The 16,994-nt window shown below is 38.0% G+C and overlaps 1 protein-coding gene across 1 annotated transcript in view; it reads right to left on the reverse strand.

Moving 5' to 3' along the window:
- LOC111145136 (Rho GTPase activating protein 19) overlaps window positions 1–16,994 on the reverse strand; it is a 55,869-nt gene that overhangs the window by 5,893 nt on the left and 32,982 nt on the right. Inside the window, exons 7-9 of the mRNA XM_022499823.1 lie at window positions 12,421–12,486; window positions 9,861–10,052; window positions 3,329–3,427 (exon numbers count right to left, since the gene is read on the reverse strand). Coding sequence (XP_022355531.1) covers window positions 3,329–3,427; window positions 9,861–10,052; window positions 12,421–12,486 — 357 coding nt within the window. The remainder of the gene's footprint in view (window positions 1–3,328; window positions 3,428–9,860; window positions 10,053–12,420; window positions 12,487–16,994) is intronic.

Below are 16,994 nucleotides of genomic sequence, written 5' to 3' on the forward strand. Positions count from 1 at the left end.
GAGCCCCGAATTGGGCTCTCTGCTCTGCAGGGAGCCTGCTTCCTCCTCTCTCTCTCTGCCTACTTGTGATCTCTCCCTGTCAAATAAATAAATAAAATCTAAAAAAAGAATATTCCAATATAATAAATTATTTACATGAGAGAAATTCTGGAGGAAAAAGTCTAGCCCAAAAAAGGGATCAAAGAAGAATATAAATCAAATAGCTAAAACACAGAAATGCTGGAAAAATGAGACCACTACATCTTCCTTTCAGAAATCAGCTATCACCTCAGAGTAAGCTCAAATGGGGATGTCAGGAGCCACAGGGCCGGCTATAAAGTTTCTAATGAACATTTTTTAAAAAGATTTTATTTATTTATTTGAGAGAGAGAAAGAGCAAGAGAGAGCACAAACAGGGAAGAAGGAGAATAAAGGAGAAGAGGGAGAAGTGGGTTCCCCACCTGAGCAAGGAACCCCATGTGGGGCTCCACCCTGAGATCATGACCTGAGTCAAGGCAGCCACCCAACCAACTGAGACACCCAGGAGCGCCTCCAATGAACTTTCACTTTTTTCCTTTTTTTTCTTTTTTAATGTGATGTTAGTCACCACACAGTACATCATTAGTTTTTGATGTAATGTTCCATGATTCATTATTTCCAACAAACTTTTAAAAAGACATTTCAAGGGCACCTGGATGGCTTAATTGGTTAAGCATCTGACTCTTGGTTTTGACTCAGGTCTTGATCTCAGGGTGGTGAAATCGAGCCCCACGTAGGGCTCTGCACTCTGCAGAATCTGTTCAGTGCAAAATCTGTTGGAGATCCTCTCCCTCTTCCCCTCCCCCAGCTCTTGCACTCTCTCTCTGAAATAAATAAAATCTTTAAAAAAAGGAGGAAAAAAAAGGAAAGTATCTCCTTAAAAAAAAAAAGACATTGCATTACACTATCACTATTGAGCAAAAACAATTATCTATTAATAGCTCAAAAGTTTCTTCATTCATAATGAAAATATCCTGTTTCATAAAATTCGTTAACATTTATATTTAAAATTACTGTTCTAAAATGTCTTATACTGATAGAATTATAAGCTCTTGTATAATTCTAAAGTCCTAAATCCTCTCTCCATAAAGAAACGGGCAGCTGCCAAGAGGATACTCCATATTCACATTTCAAGCCACACTAGGCAATACATCTAGAGCCACTGCAGAACTTTCTTTCACTAGGATGAAAAAACTATACCCCTCTAGCTTCAGTTAAAGAAATATTTGACTAATAACTTTTTAGTTTATTTGACTAATAACTTTCTTGTTATCAATCAGCTCAATGACAGGAAGTCAGAAACAATGACAGACTTCCAAGTAAAATGAACCAACAAGGATATTCATTTTATGAACTACATGTTGCAGGTGAATATACTGCTAGGGTTCTAGAAAAATAAATGACTTTTTAATTATAGTAAAATATATATAATACAAAACTTACCATTTTAGCCATATTAAGTGTATAGTTGAGCAGCATTAATTCCATTCACACTGTTGTGCAACCATCACCACCAGCCATCTCCAGAACTTTTTCATCTCCCCAATAGAACCTGGGTACCCACTAGACAATAATTCCCAATTCCCCCCATACTCTTAGCCCCTGACAACCACCATTCTACTTTCTTTCTCTATGAATTTGACCATTCTAGTTATCTCATATAAGTGGAATCATATAGTACTTGTTCTTTGTGACTGGTTTATTTCATTTAACATAATGTCCTCAAGGCTCATCGATGTTGTAGTATATGTTAGAATTTCCTTTCTTTTTAAGGCCAAATGATATTCAATTGCATGTATATACAATATTTTGTTTATCCATTCACCTGTCAATAGATACTTGGAGTGGCTTCCACTTTTCACTTACTGTGAATAATGCTGCTACAAACATAGGTGTGCAAACATCTGTTTATGTCCTTGCTTTCAATTCTTTTGGGTGCATACCGATAAGTGGAACTGCTGAATATTTAATTTTTTGAGGAACTGCCATCCTGTTATCCATGACAGGTACACTGTTTTACATTCCCACCAACAGCACATGAGGGTTTCAATGTCTCCACATCCCCACCAACACGTGTTATTTTCTGGCTTTTTCCATAATAGTCATCCTACTGTGACTTGCTATCTCACTGTGGTTTTCATTTGCATTTTCCTAAAGATTAAGTGATACTGAGCATCTTTTCATTTGTACATCTTCTTGGGAGAAATGTCTAAGTTCTTTGCCTATTTTTTAATTTTTTTTTTCTTGTTTTTGTAAGAGTTCATTATATATTCTGGACCTTAACTCCTTCTCAGACATGTCTTACAAATGTTTTGTTCCATTCTGTGAGTTGTCTTTTCATTCTGTTGATCACAAAGGAAATTTTGAGGGTAAGCAAGACTAATGCCTCAGAGGCTACTGGCCCCCACAGAATTGAGAGTGAATTCTAAACTTCTATTAATGATAATAGCTAAGACCAAAATGAGATTTAGATAATGTAGCAATGGTTAATAACTGCAGCTTAAAGAAAAAATATATATATTAATTTTATTTTTCATTTTAATCAGAGCTCCTTACTCTTGCTGGATTTATAGATTTTAATAATGTTAAAACAATTTTAAAAAGAAAAACAGCAGGACACAGAACGGTGCTTAATCTCTCTCCAAGTTAACCAGAACCTTGCCTTAGTTTATGCCTGAAAATTCGAACCCCATTATCATGTTATCTACTGCCATCTGATGGCAATATGCAGTAACTACAAGTTCAGATCGTCCACAAGGATGTGTAAATTGAACAAGCATAATGACGGCATCAATAGCACAGAAGCAGATATTGTACTTGTTTTAAAAAATATATTTTTAAGCAATTTGATACAAAGGAAGAGAATATACAACTGAATTAAAATGTTAAGCTTACAAAAATTTCAGCTACCTAAAACTCACTAGCCTATCGGAAAATCCATTTCCTAACCATTTCTGAAAAGTCTGTCAACTCTCTCACTTCTCCATAGCTTCTGCAAATTGTGCAGTGAACCTTGTGGCACAGAGCAAAGAACTCTCCACACTGCTCAGGAATGGGGACTCTGTCCTCAGTCCTAAAGAGAAGGAAGGACCTTTCTTTACTCTGTAATCGTACAGCCCCTTCTCCAATTTGAAACACAGCAAAATGCTGTAAAAATTAAAAATGTTTTTCTAAATTCTATCTTTATCTTCTTACAAATGAACCCTTTACAGGATCCCAAAGAATAGAAGAAAACTGTTTATGCCTAAAAAAAGTCAGACTGTTAAGCTTTCTCAAAGTCAATGCTAAAATGACAGCATGGCATACCAACCTTAATAAGGCCACTGAAGGAACGTGAACGGGCTCTTTTCTGTACCCGAGGAGTAGGAGATTCTCGCCCTGGCGTTTGGATCACAGACTGTTTATTAAACTAAGAGAAAACAAACATTTTATTATTATTTCCCCCCATCAAGAGCTAGGATTCTACGACAATCAATAGCTAAGTGTAAATATCCAGACAAGTCCAGGAATAAGTAAGTCTGTACACATATGGATTAGTAGGTTAGAAAGCAAATCTCAAAGGCAGAAATCATGTTGCCAAAAAAGTCAAAATTTATTAAATTACTCTAAGGAGATGGCACTTTATTTTCCTTTCTCTTATGTACTATAAAGTTGGAAGTATTACCCCTATTTTACAGATAAGGAAACCAAAACCCAGAGAGTTATGTAATTTGCCCACGATCTCAGCTGGTAATCAAGATTTTTTGGCAGAAAGTATCTTGGACATAGAGAGTGACTAGCACAACTAAAACAGTTCTTAATTTAAAATAAATTGCATGCAGAATAAAGAAGTTACTAAAGCTCTTTAAATGGACATCTATCATGATTGCTTGCCAGTATTATCAGAGGAAATACATCAAAATAAAAAGTGATTAATTTTATCAATATCAGCTGTCTGTTTGATAGTATCTAACATGGAGAAATGCAAGATATAAAACTGTATTATCTCTATGTGGAAAACCCAGAAGTCTCCACCCCCAAATTATTAGAATTCATATAGCAATTCAGTAATGTGGCAAGATACAGTATCAATGCATAGAAATCAGCTGCTTTCTTACACACTAACAATGAAACGGTAGAAAGAGAAATTAGAGAATTGATTCCATTTACAATAGCATCAAAAAACCATAAGACACCTTGGAATAAACCTAACCAAAGAGGTGAAGGATCTCTACTCTAGGAACTTATGAAAGAAATTTAAGAAGACACAAAACAGTGGGAAAACATTCCATGCTTGTGGATCGGAAGAAAAAACATTGTTAAAAAGTCTATGCTGCCCAGAGCAATCTATACTTTCAACGCCATTCTGATCAAAATACCAATGGCATTTTTCAAAGTGATGGAACAAACAGTCCTAAAAATTGTATGGAACCAAAGAAGACCCCAAATCGCCAAGGAAATGCTGACAAAGAAAAACAAAGCTGGGGCATCATGCTGCCTGATTTCAAGCTCTATTACAAACCTGTGATCACCAAGACAGCATGGCATTGGCACAAAAACAGACACATAGACCAATGGAATAGAATTGAGAGCCCAGATATGGACCTTCAACTCCATGGTCAACTAATCTTCAACAAAGCAGGAAAAAATATTCAGTGGAAGAAAAACAGTCCCTTCAATAAATGGTGCTGGGAAAATTGAACAGCTATATACAAAAGAATGAAACTGGACCATTCCCTTACACCATACACAAAGATAAACTCTAAATGGATGAAAGACCTCAATGTGAGACAGGGATCCATCAGAATCTTAGAGGAGAATATATGCAGTAACCTCTTTGACATCGGCCACAGCAACTTCTTTCAAGACACATGTCCAAACGCAAGGGAGACAAAAGCGAAAATGAACTTCTGGGGCTTCATCAAGATAAAAGGCTTCTGCATGGCAAAGGAAACAGTCAACAAAACAAATAAGCAACCCACAGAATGGGAGAAGATATTTGCGAATGACACTACAAAGATCTATAAAGAACTTCTCAAACTTAACACCCAAAAAACAGACAAGTCAAAAAATGGGCAGAAGACATGAGCAGACACTTCTCCAAAGAAGACATACAAATGGCTATCAGACACATGAGAAAGTGTTCTCATCATTAGCCATCAGGGAAATACAAATCAAAACCACACTGAGATACCACCTTACACCAGTTAGAATGGCAAAAATCGACAAGGCAAGAAACAACAAATGCTAGAGAAGTTGTGGAGAAAGGGGAACCCTCTTACACTATTGGTGGGAATGCAAATTGGTGTAGCCACTTTGGAAAACAGTATGGAGATTCATCAAAAAATTAAAAATAGGGGCGCCTGGGTGGCTCAGTGGGTTAAGCCTCTGCCTTCGGCTCAGGTCATGGTCTCAGGGTCCTGGGATCGAGCCCCGCATCGGGCTCTCTGCTCAGCAGGGAGCCTGCTTCCCTTCCTCTCTCTTTCTGCCTGCCTCTCTGCCTACTTGTGATCTCTGTCTGTCAAATAAATAAATAAAATCTTAAAAAAAAAAAATTAAAAATAGAGCTACCCTATGACCCAGCAATTGCACTACTGGGTATTTAGCCCAAATATACAGACATAGTGAGAAGAAGGGCCATATACACCCCAATGTTCATAGTAGCAATGTCCACAATACCCAAAATCTGGAAAGAGCTAAGATGCCCTTCGAAAGATGAATGGATAAAGAAGATGTGGTCCATATACACAATGGAATATTACTTAGCCATCAGAAAGGATGAATACCCAACTTTTGCATCAACATGGATGGGACTGGAGAAGATTATGCTAAGTGAAATAAGTCAAACAGAGAAAATCAATTATCATATGGTTTCACTTATTTGTGGAACATAAGGAAGAGCATGGAGGACACTAGGAGAAGGGAAAAATATAGGGAGAGAAATCGGAATGGGAGACAAACCATGAGAGACTATGGACTCTGGGAAATAAACTGAGGGTTTTAGAAGGGAGGGAAATGGGAGGGATGGGTGAGCCTGGTGATGGGTATTAAGGAGGGCATGGATTGCACGGAGCACTGGGTATTATACATAAACAATGAATCATGGAACACTACATCAAAAACTAATGATGTACTGTATGGTGACTTACAACACAATTTTTAAAAAACCACTGTAGGGGGGAGGGGGGTTGGGAGAGGGGGGTGGGGTTATGGACATTGGGGAGGGTATGTGCTATGGTGAGTGCTGTGAAATGTGTAAACCTGGCGATTCACAGACCTGTACCCCTGGGGATAAAAATATATGTTTAAAAAATAATAATAATAAAATTTAAATTTTAAAAAAAAAGTAAAAAATAAATAAATAAATAAAAAGAAATAAAAAACCACTGTATTGTCTTATTTAATGCTTTGATTAGCCATTCATCTCCCCAGTTAAAAAAATAATGACCTAGTACTTAATTCTTCTATATATCTGCTTTTTCTAACTATAGTTTTTAAATATGCAAATTATAATTTTACAAATTTTTATCCATTCAGATTCAGTTCTGGAGGTTTAAAAAAATGACAATTTTTATACATATTATACGGGTACCAAAAAGTTTTCAAAGTTAATTATCAGAAAATTTAGTCACTTCTAAAGAGCTTTAGAAAGCAAGCATCCCTCCTGGATATATTGAGACAACTGACAAACCATCATTTCTGATAATGTTGGCCAGGTACAATAAGAGGGGCTCTCCAGCTGGCTGGAGCATCGATAGTTTCCTAGGAAACTGTTTAGCAATATGTGTCCGGGGTCTTTTCAAAACACATACTGTAGTCCCCCTTTATTCATGATTTTGCCTTCTGAGGTTTGCTACCATAATCAACCACAGTCCAGAAGCAGATGGTCCCCCTTCTGATGTATTTTCAGAAGGTCAGTAGTAGCTTAATGCTATGTCACAATGCCTATATATCATTCAGCTCACTTCAGCTAATCACATAAGCATTTTACCATCTTTTTTTTTTAAAGATTTTATTTATTTATTTGACAGACAGAAATCTCAAGTAGGCAGAGAGGCAGTCAGAGAGAGAGGGGGAGGCAGGCTCCCCGCTGAGCAGAGAGCCCAATGGGGGGCTCGATCCCAGGACCCTGGGATCATGACCCAAGCCAAAGACAGAGGCTTCAACCCACTGAGCCACCCAGGCGCCCCAAGCATTTTATCATCTTACATCATCACAGGAAGGGTGAGTATAGTACAGTAAAATATTCTGAAAGAAAGAACACATTCACATAACTTTTATTATAGTATACTGTTATACTTGTTCTATTTATTAGTTACCATTGTTAATCTCGCACTGTGCCTAATTTATAAATTAAACTTTATTATAAGTATGTATGAAAAAAATCATACATCCATGATTTTCAGGCATATACTGGGGGGTCTTGGAATGCACCCCCCACAGATAAGGGGCAGGAACGACTGTATTAAAAAATACACACCACCTATGAAGTCCTTACTCAAAAACTAAATAAATAAATAAAACTAATTGGTATTCAGATCAAGTTTCTAGAATTGGATCTAACTACAAATTTATCATAAATACAGTGAACTGAGGAACATGTTCAATAACACCACAAGGGTGCAACCAGCAAAATCTAGACTGTGGAAAACAAACTATATGGTTTCTTTCACAAATAAAGGGCAGAGAGAGAGAGGGAGAGAGAATGTGTGAATATGTGTATTTAAATGTGATATAGTAACCTGGATTAGATCCTGGCACAGAAAAAGGGCATTAGCAAAAAAACTTCTAAAACCTGAATAAAATCTCTAACCTTAATAATAATAGACCAATGTTAATTTCTTAGTATTAACAATGTTAACATTAGGAGTAAAGGGTTCCCTTGGTAAAGGGTACGTGAGAATTCTCTGTACTATTTTTGCAATTTTTCTCTAAATCTAAATTATGTCAAACTTAAGATTATTCAAACAAACTTTGGCAATTTTTTAGGGGGAAAACAAAAAGAGGGGAGAGAAAGAAGAACCTATACATTAATAGGGACCCAATAGCTATATCCAGCAAAAAAAAAAAAAAATGCATACCCTTTGGTCATGCCACTTCTAGGAAAACTCTGCAATGAAAATTTATAAACTAAAAAAAATCTAATTCCCAAATATGTCCAATAGTAGGCAAACTGTATATACATTAGGTTATATGTGATGAAATATTACACAGCATTAAAAATGTTCACAGCCTTTTAAAGACATGGGAAATGATCATGATATAATGTTAAAAGGATGGGAATTTTAAAAACTGAATATATATTATGACCTCAAACAAAAGAAAAAAAATGTTAAATACATATATTCATGGAAAGAAAACACTCATAGAAGAAAATACTCCAAAACTTTTATCAGTGGTTATCTCAGGATGATTACAGGTGATTTTTCTTCTTTACACTCTTCTGGAGGTTGCACTGCTTCTATAGTGAATATTTACTATTCTTATAATCACAGAGAGAAAAATCAGGAAATAGTAAAATTATAGTTTCACCAAAACAAAGTGGCAGTATTTTAAATGTAGGCAAGGAGTTCACAAGGAAGCATGAGAAAATGTTTATGCTATAATGTTTAGTGAAAAAGAGAGAGAAAAGAAAGTATGTGGTATGACCCAAACTATGTCGAAATTTATTGACAGGAAAAAGTCTGAAATACCGAAAATGTAAGCCCTGGTGGGATGAATGATTTATTCTCTTCTTAACCTTCCTCATGATTTCCTATTTTTCTAAAAAGAGCAAAAATGATGTTAGTTTTTCCTTTGTATTATCTCTAACCCTCTGTTTTCTTGATGACAGAAGTCATGACACTTGGCCCTGAACAACATGTTGTCTTAGTTTCCAACAAGAATTAAATCACTACACCACTTTGAAACTGCAATAATACTCAGCCAACACCCTTGAAAATTTCAGTCATAACACGATTTGCTAAATCTCAAATTTCAAAGAGCATAACAGAAAACTTCTCTTAAAGGACTCTATCAATTGTTAAGAACAGCGCAGTTCAACATTTTTCTGAGCACACGGTTATGTCTGGTCCTATGCTTCAGATTAGGCATAAAAAAATAAAAACACAGACTTCCCTCAAGAAGGTCCAGTTGAATAAGAAGTCAAGAGGCTGACTATGCCTGTTCAGCTAAAATCCAAGAGGGACTGAGACAAAACAAATTTCCCAAGAAAGAAACTAACGAAGTCACGGGGATTTACTCAAACTACTTTAGTCTCAAAATGGCAAATGAGAGACCTAATTTTGCTTCCATTAACTCCGAAATAAACAAACTTAGCTACCAGAATTTCTACTTTCTAATATCGAACTAGGTCCCTGAATTTACACAGTGTTTTCTGACTCATTAGTAAGAACTACCACTTTTGCTCTACTGTGCCAGCCACTTTATATAGACTCTAATCCTTATATAGTCATGAAACATGGATATTTCAATTACTATTTAAAAAACAAGGAAATTGAAATCAGAAAGATTAAATTATTTGCCAAGAAAATCTGAAGGATTTAAACTTTGGAACAATATATTGCAGCTGCCGGTTCTCTCTCAGCATGCTTGGTACATGACCAAAATTAGAGAAACTCTAACCATACTTGGATCCTTCTGTTTAACTCTAAAAATCCAAGAGCCTCCACTCCTTTCTTTAATGGGACAGTAGTTCAGAGACTGCCATTGAGGTTCCACTGACAAGTCTGCTTTCCTGGCCAAGCCAAGCTTGGGCCAATAAGAGCCAAAAATTAAATGAGATTCTTAGCAGTATTCGTTAGTGATTCCACAACCTTGATCACATTCCAAAGCCCCACCACTGTTTCCCTGCCTTCGGGTACCTGTCTAATAAGTTGTTTCTTCTTTGCTGACTCTGGCATATTGTGAACATGTTGGAACAACTCTCTCAATGCCTCTTCCGTACGCTGCTGGGTCTCCTCCTGGTGAGAGCAGGAATCTACCCAATTCCGTTTCTGAGATTTTGTCAATTGGAAGGACTTTGTAGGACATGAAGCTATCAGATCAAGATCATCCTAGAGAAAATTTAAAAAGAAAAGCAAATTAATATATCCTGCCAGCTTTGTTTTCAGGTTTCTACAACCCTGAAACAAAAAAGGAGGAAGAAGTGGGGAGCATAGTATGCTCATACCTAGGAATAAGAAAAAATTTAAATAGAATTATCACATGAAAAGAAACCTATTAATTACAGGCTATAGTAATAGCCCACTCCCAAAAATCTGCCTAGAGAACCTAAATTTATTTAGAATATTGCTACTGCAGGACACCTGGGTGGCTCAGTTGGTTAAGCGCCTGCCTTCAGCTCAAGTCATGATCTCAGGGTCCTGGGATCGAGTCCCACATCGGCCTCCTTGCTCAGTGGGGAGCCTGATTCTCCCTCTGCCTGCCTCTTCCCCTGCTTATGCTCGCTCACTCGCTCGCTCTCTCTCTCTCTTCTCTTTCTTTCCCTGATAAATAAAGTCTTTAAAGAAAAAAAGAATATTGCTACCAAAAATTATATTTATGTAAGAGTACAATTTTCAAGGATGCCTGGGTGGCTCAGTGGGTTAAGGCCCCTGCCTTCGGTTCAAGTCATGGTCCCAGGGTGCTGGGATTGAGCCCTGTGTCGGGCACTCAGCTCAGCGGGGAGCCTGCTTCCCTTCCTCTCTCTCTGCCTGCCTCTTTGCCTACTTGTGATCTCTGTCTGTCAAATAAATAAATAAAAATCTTAAAAAAAAAAAAGGAGTTCAATTTTCAAAGCATCTTTCAATTACACGTGACTCTCACTGCTTTCCTATAAGGTAGCAGGGAAAGTAACATTTCCATTTGATAGGAGAAAAAATTGAAGTTAAGCCCTAAGTTTAAAGTCATTTAGATACTAACGCGATGGAGCCATCTGGAGACCAAGTGCAAAGGCTCTTGGCTGGTGCTCTTTCCTCCCTCCAGAATATGATGGGATAACTACATAAGAGTGTTTGGAGGGAAAGAAACAACTCTCTAAGAAAAGCTACATTGCAGTTAAACTAGTTGACTAGCTGCAATTATACTGTTTTCCTGGTCACACCAAATATTTACTGAATGAAAAGCGGAAAGAAAGAGGAGCAGACACAAGAGCCTAAGATGACAGCGTAAGTTCCTAACCAAGAAAGGCTAAATAGAGATCATCAAAAAGTACTTGTGAAGTTTTTTAAACTGCTCAGTTTTGAAGCTTAATAATTATATAGTCTTATTTTTTTAAAAAAGATTTTATTTATTAATTTGACAGAGAGAGAGTACAAGCAGGGAGAGCAGCAGAGGGAGAGGGAGAAGCAGGCTTCCCGCTGAGCAGGGAGCCCGATGCGGGATCCCAGGACCCTGGGATCACGACCCAAGGCAAAAGCAGAGGCTTAACCATCTGAGCCACCCAAGCACCCCTATAGTCTTATTAATAAATACCACACATTTGCTTTCTAAACCCCTGTGGTCTCAAGTCTTTGAGACATTTGACAGAGTGTTACCACTGAACCTGAAACAAGAATGTATTATAGAAAACCGTGATTTATTGCTGTAAAATATTTAATACATTTGCTATTTACAGCCTGTTTATATCGTATGCTATAAGAATGCACAGGGGGTGAGGGGCACCTGGGTGGCTCAGTCATTGGGCATCTGCCTTTGGCTCAGGTCATGATCCTGGCGTCCTGGGATCGAGCCCCATATCTGGCTCCCTGCTTGGCATGGAGCCTGCTTCTCCCTCTCCAGCTCCCCCTGTGCTTGTATTCCCTCTCTCACTATCTCTCTCTGTCACAAATAAATAAAATCTTTAAAAAAAAAAAAATGCACAGGTGCTTTATGGAACCCTTTAAGCATGCAGTCTACACCATCACTCATATGTATAGGATACCATCCAGCAGTGGTGCATCTCTGAGAGGAAACAAGATGACTATGTGGGGGCACTCTTATTTCAACATGTAACTTTCATCTCAGTCTTTCTCCTTATCTCAAACTGACTAGATAACTTTGAACTATAACAGTAATAATATTTTGGGGCGCCTGAGTGGCTCAGTCGGTTAAGCATCTGCCTTCGGCTCAGGTCATGATCCCATGGTTCTAGGATCGAGCCCCACATCGGGCTCCCTGCTCAGCAGGAAGCCTGCTTCTCCCTCTCCCACTCCCCCTGCTTGTGTTCCTTCTCTTGCTGTCTCTCTCTCTTTCTCTCTCTGTGTCAATTAAATAAATAAAGAAAATCTTTAAGAAAAACAAAAAACAGTAACAACATTTTATTTTCCATGTTCCAAAAAACATTTATTTTCCATTTTTATTTCCCATTTGCCTTTACTCTGATTTCACACTTTGTTTTAAAAACTCCACTAATCGTAATTAACTCTCTCATTGTTTGGGCTAAGATCAATTTCCTATTCTTACCTTTGATGCTTGAGTTCTGGAGCCCAAATAGTGCAATCTGGCACATTCCCGAATATAAACAGGAGCCTGGGCAGGATATAAAAAGAAAACCAAGAACGAGTAGTTAGCAGTATCTAAAATTCTTTCAGACCACAAGAATAGTGATTCTTGAAATAATCTGACTGGCAGATTATTTCAGAAAATCAAAAGATCCTTAAAATGCCCTATTCCATAGCTTCCTTTCTCTTGCCACCAAATGGCATCTCAACAGTTTTCTGATAGGAAAACTGTTTTTGAAAAGATACTACTATAGTTTAAAAAATCAAATATGGCATGAATATACTCAAATGAGCCAGAAACAAAAATACAGACATTTGTAGTAATGTTTATCTTTGACAAAAACTACCCCAAAAGGGGCACTTTGGTGGCTCAGTCGGTTAACAGGCAGCTCTTGATTCCAGCTCAGGTCACAATCTCAGAGACTTGGGACTAAGCCCATGTGGGGCTCCGAGTTCAGTGGGGAGTCTGCTTGAGTTTCTCTCCCTCTGCCCCTCCACATTCACACATATGCTCTTTCTAAAGAAAGAAATCTTCAAAAAAAAAAAAAACCTTACAAATTACAAGTGGTCCCTAAGTCACATTTTAAAATCATTGTACAGAAAATACCATTTAGAATTACTATGGGAAATAAGAAAGAATAGAGGGAGTAAGGGACAGAAGAAATACTTTATGAACTAACAGGAGAAATTTCCAGTATCTACTGTTGAGTGAGACAAGTTCGAAACAGTATATAAAGTACCTGTGTAAGAAAGAAGAGGAAATAGGAACATACATACACATACACACTTATTTATTTTTACAAAAAGAAACACAAGGGGCGCTTGGGTGGCTCAGTGGGTTAAGCCTCCGCCTTTGGCTCAGGTCACGATCCCAGAGTTCTGGGATCAAGCCCCGCATCAGGCTCTCTGCTCAGCAGTGAGCCTGCTTCCCCCCATCTCTCTCTCTCTGCCTGCCTCTCTGCCTACTTGTGATCTCTGTCTGTCAAATAAATAAAAAAAATCTTAAAAAAAAAAATTAACTAATCATTTCTTTTTAAAAAGAATTTTAAGAATTTTAATCTACTTCTTGCCCTCACAGAGCCTAAAAGCAATGATACTCCAGAAACAATGAGTGTAACTAGTGTCACTCAAAGAAACCAGGGCTCCTTGAAGAAAATAAGTGATTCCAGGCCCAGGGCAGAACAAATGCAAAGTGAGCTGGGGACATTTTTATGCCAGGAAGGAAACAGATTAATGGAATCCTGTCAAAAAGACACAGCAGGAAGAGCTTGCCAGGGCTCTCACTGGCCAAATCTGAGACAAGTTGAAAATTAAAATTAACTGAAATTGACTAAGACTTGGAGTAACTACAAGCCTATGAGTCTATAGAGATGTTCGTTGAAACTGAGGAAAGGAAAGCTCTCTTCCAAAGAAAAAAGTCAACTAATAAAAATTAAACAGTAGAATTAGAAAACCACTGTTTTGTAATACCCAATATAATCATAGATTCCAACAGGATTATCAATGGATGCTAAAATCATTACATTAGGTAATCACCCTGCAGGTTACTTACTAATTGCGAAGAGAAAAGTATACCTTTATAACTGAGAGATGTGGCAGTTAGCAAAATTAGCGTTCCTGAGAGGGAGACAATCTGACATCCTGCGCCTCCTAATGTGATGCAATCTGACGCAATACGGTGTACACAAACACTATCTGTGAAGCTTCGCCAAATACGTTTAACGTGAATCTAACCAAGCCTCTAGACCTAACTTACAGTTTACAAGAACTACAAAAAAAGGGGACAGAGAACATGTCAAATAACCTTGAGAAAACAATAAGACAAATTTAGGATATGGAATATTCTATAACTCAACTGGCCTGAATGCGTCAACAAATCAATGACATGAAGGAAAAGCATCAGGACTGTTCCAGATTAAAAGTGTGATAATCAGGGGCACCTGGGTGGCTCAGTGGGTTAAAGCCTCTGCCTTCAGCTCGGGTCATGATCCCAGAGTCCTGGGATGGAGCCCCACATCAGGCTCTGTTCAGCAGGGAGCCTGCTTCCTCCTCTCTCTCTCTGCCTGCCTCTCTGCCTACTTGTGATCTCTCTGTCAAATAAATAAATAAAATCTTTAAAAAAAAAAAAAAAAAAAGAAAAGTGTGATAATCAAAAGCAATACATAAACCTCCATTACCTTATGTTATTAAAAACAGCAGCTATGAAATACACTCTTAGGATTTACTGGGGGAATTTGAATCTGTACTGAATATTAGCTAATATGCAATTCTTATTAATCTTCTTAGGATAATGGTACTGTGACTATTAGGAGAATGTTCGCAGGAGATGCATGCTTCAGTATTTATATATGAAGTATTCAATGTCTGCAATTTACTATCAGGGGTTCAGCCAAAAACAAAACAAAAAAAAATATATGGAATAAGATAAAGCAGATATGGCAAATGGTAACATTTGTTGAACCTCAGAACAGTGAGTGTTCACTGTTTTACAACTTTTATCTGTATTTGAAAAACTTCAGAACGAAGTTTTAAAAAAAGAGTCTTGAGACAAAAACCTTAAGACACCTACAGTTCAATTTTCTTTTTAAGATTTTATTTATTTATTTGACAGAGAGACAGCAAGAGAGGGAACACAAGCGGGGGGAGTGGGAGAGGGAGAAAGAGGCTTCCCGCCAAGCAGGGAGCCCGACACAGGGCTTGACCTGAGCTGAAGGCAGACACTTAAAGACTAATTTAATTTTTACCTTGGTAAACTATAAAGGCAGAGCTCAAAACCAAAAGAAATTTCCTCCAAACAAGACTATGACAGAGCCCATACCCACTTATTCTACGAAATTCACTTTAAAAAAAAAAAACAGGTGTCTGGTGGCTCAGTCAGTGGAGCATGCGACTTTTGATTTTGGGGTTGTGAGTTCAGGCCCCATGTTGGGTGTAGAGATTACTTTTTAAAAAGTTAAATTTAAAAAAAAAGAAAAAAGAAAAACAGCTCTGCCCCCAAAAGACACTCTCTCTAAAAACAAAGCAAAACATGGGGTGCCTGGTGGCTCAGTTGGTTAAGCATCCACCTTCAGCTCAGGTTAGGATCCCGGGGTCCTGGGATCGAGCCCCACATTGGGTTCCTTGCTTAGCTAGGAATCTTCTTCTCTTTCTCCCTCTGCCCCTCCCCCCACTCATGCTCTCTCTCAAAACCTTTAAAAAAATAAAATATAATAAAAACAAAATAAAACAAAAAACATACTTTGTCCTGTGTCTACTGTTCTTTTTTTTTTTTTTTTTTTAGATTTTATTTATTTATTTGACAGAGATCACAAGTAGGCAGAGAGGCAGGCAGAGAGAAAGGGGAAGCAGGCTCCCTGCTGAACAGAAAGCCCGACGCGGGGCTCGATCCCAGGACCCTGAGATCATGACCTGAGCTGAAGGCAGAGGCTTAACCCACTGAGCCACCCAGGCGCCCCCTTTGTCTACTGTTCTAATCCACTTATCTAGATCTTGACCTCTAATGGATGAAAATCTTTGACCTGAGCACCCAAACCTGTGATGCAGCCCTCTGTGTGCCAGCCTACTAAGATTCTGATTTTTCATTTCTAAACTCTGGACTCTGGATCACTCACCATCCTACAGTCAATAAATCCTAGGATGGCCTCTATGTTCACACCCTGCATTTACTACAAAACTATAGTCATCACAATAGTATGTTACCGGTATAAAGACAAACATATAGACTAACTGTATAGAACAGAGAGTCCAGAAATAAACCCTCACATATATGGTCAAATGAGTTTCAATAAGAATGCCAAGACTATTCAATGGAAAAAGGACAGGTTTTCAACAAATGATGCTGGGAAAACTAGATATCCATAGCAAAAGAATAAGGCTGGACACTTACTTAATACCATATAGGAAAATTACCTCAAAATAGATCATAACCTAAATATAAGGCCTAAAACTGTAAAAAAAAATTTTTTTAAAGCATACAACAAAAGCTTTGCAGCACTGGATTTGGCAGTGATTTCTTAGATGTGACACAAAAGGCACAGTCAACAAAAGGAAAAATATAAACAAATGGGAGACTTCACAAAAAATTTTCAATTTTGTGTACCAAGACTCTATTAACTGAGTAAAAAGGCAACCCACAGAATGGGAGGCAATATTTGCACATCATACATCTATCCAGATATATATAAAGAACTCCTACAACTTAACAATAAAAGAGCAACCCAATTTAAAAATGGGCAAAGGCCTTGAACAGACATTTCTCCAAAGAAGACAAGCAAACAAGCAATAAGCACGTGAGAAGATGCTCATTGACTCACGAATCATTAAGGAAATGCAAATCAAAACTACAATGAGGGACGCCTGGGTGGCTCAGTTGGTTTAGCAGCTGCCTTCAGCTCAGGTCATGATCCCAGCGTTCTGGGATCGAGTCCCACATTGGGCTCCTTGCTCGGCGGGGAGCCTGCTTCTCCCTCTGCCTCTGCTGCCACTCAGCCTGCCTGTGCTCACGCGCTCTCTCTCTGGCAAATAAATAAATAAAAT

Source organism: Enhydra lutris, unplaced genomic scaffold (assembly GCF_002288905.1).
Source record: "Enhydra lutris kenyoni isolate GAN:26980312 unplaced genomic scaffold, ASM228890v2 scaffoldscaffold12, whole genome shotgun sequence".
Taxonomy (NCBI): Eukaryota; Metazoa; Chordata; class Mammalia; order Carnivora; family Mustelidae; genus Enhydra; species Enhydra lutris.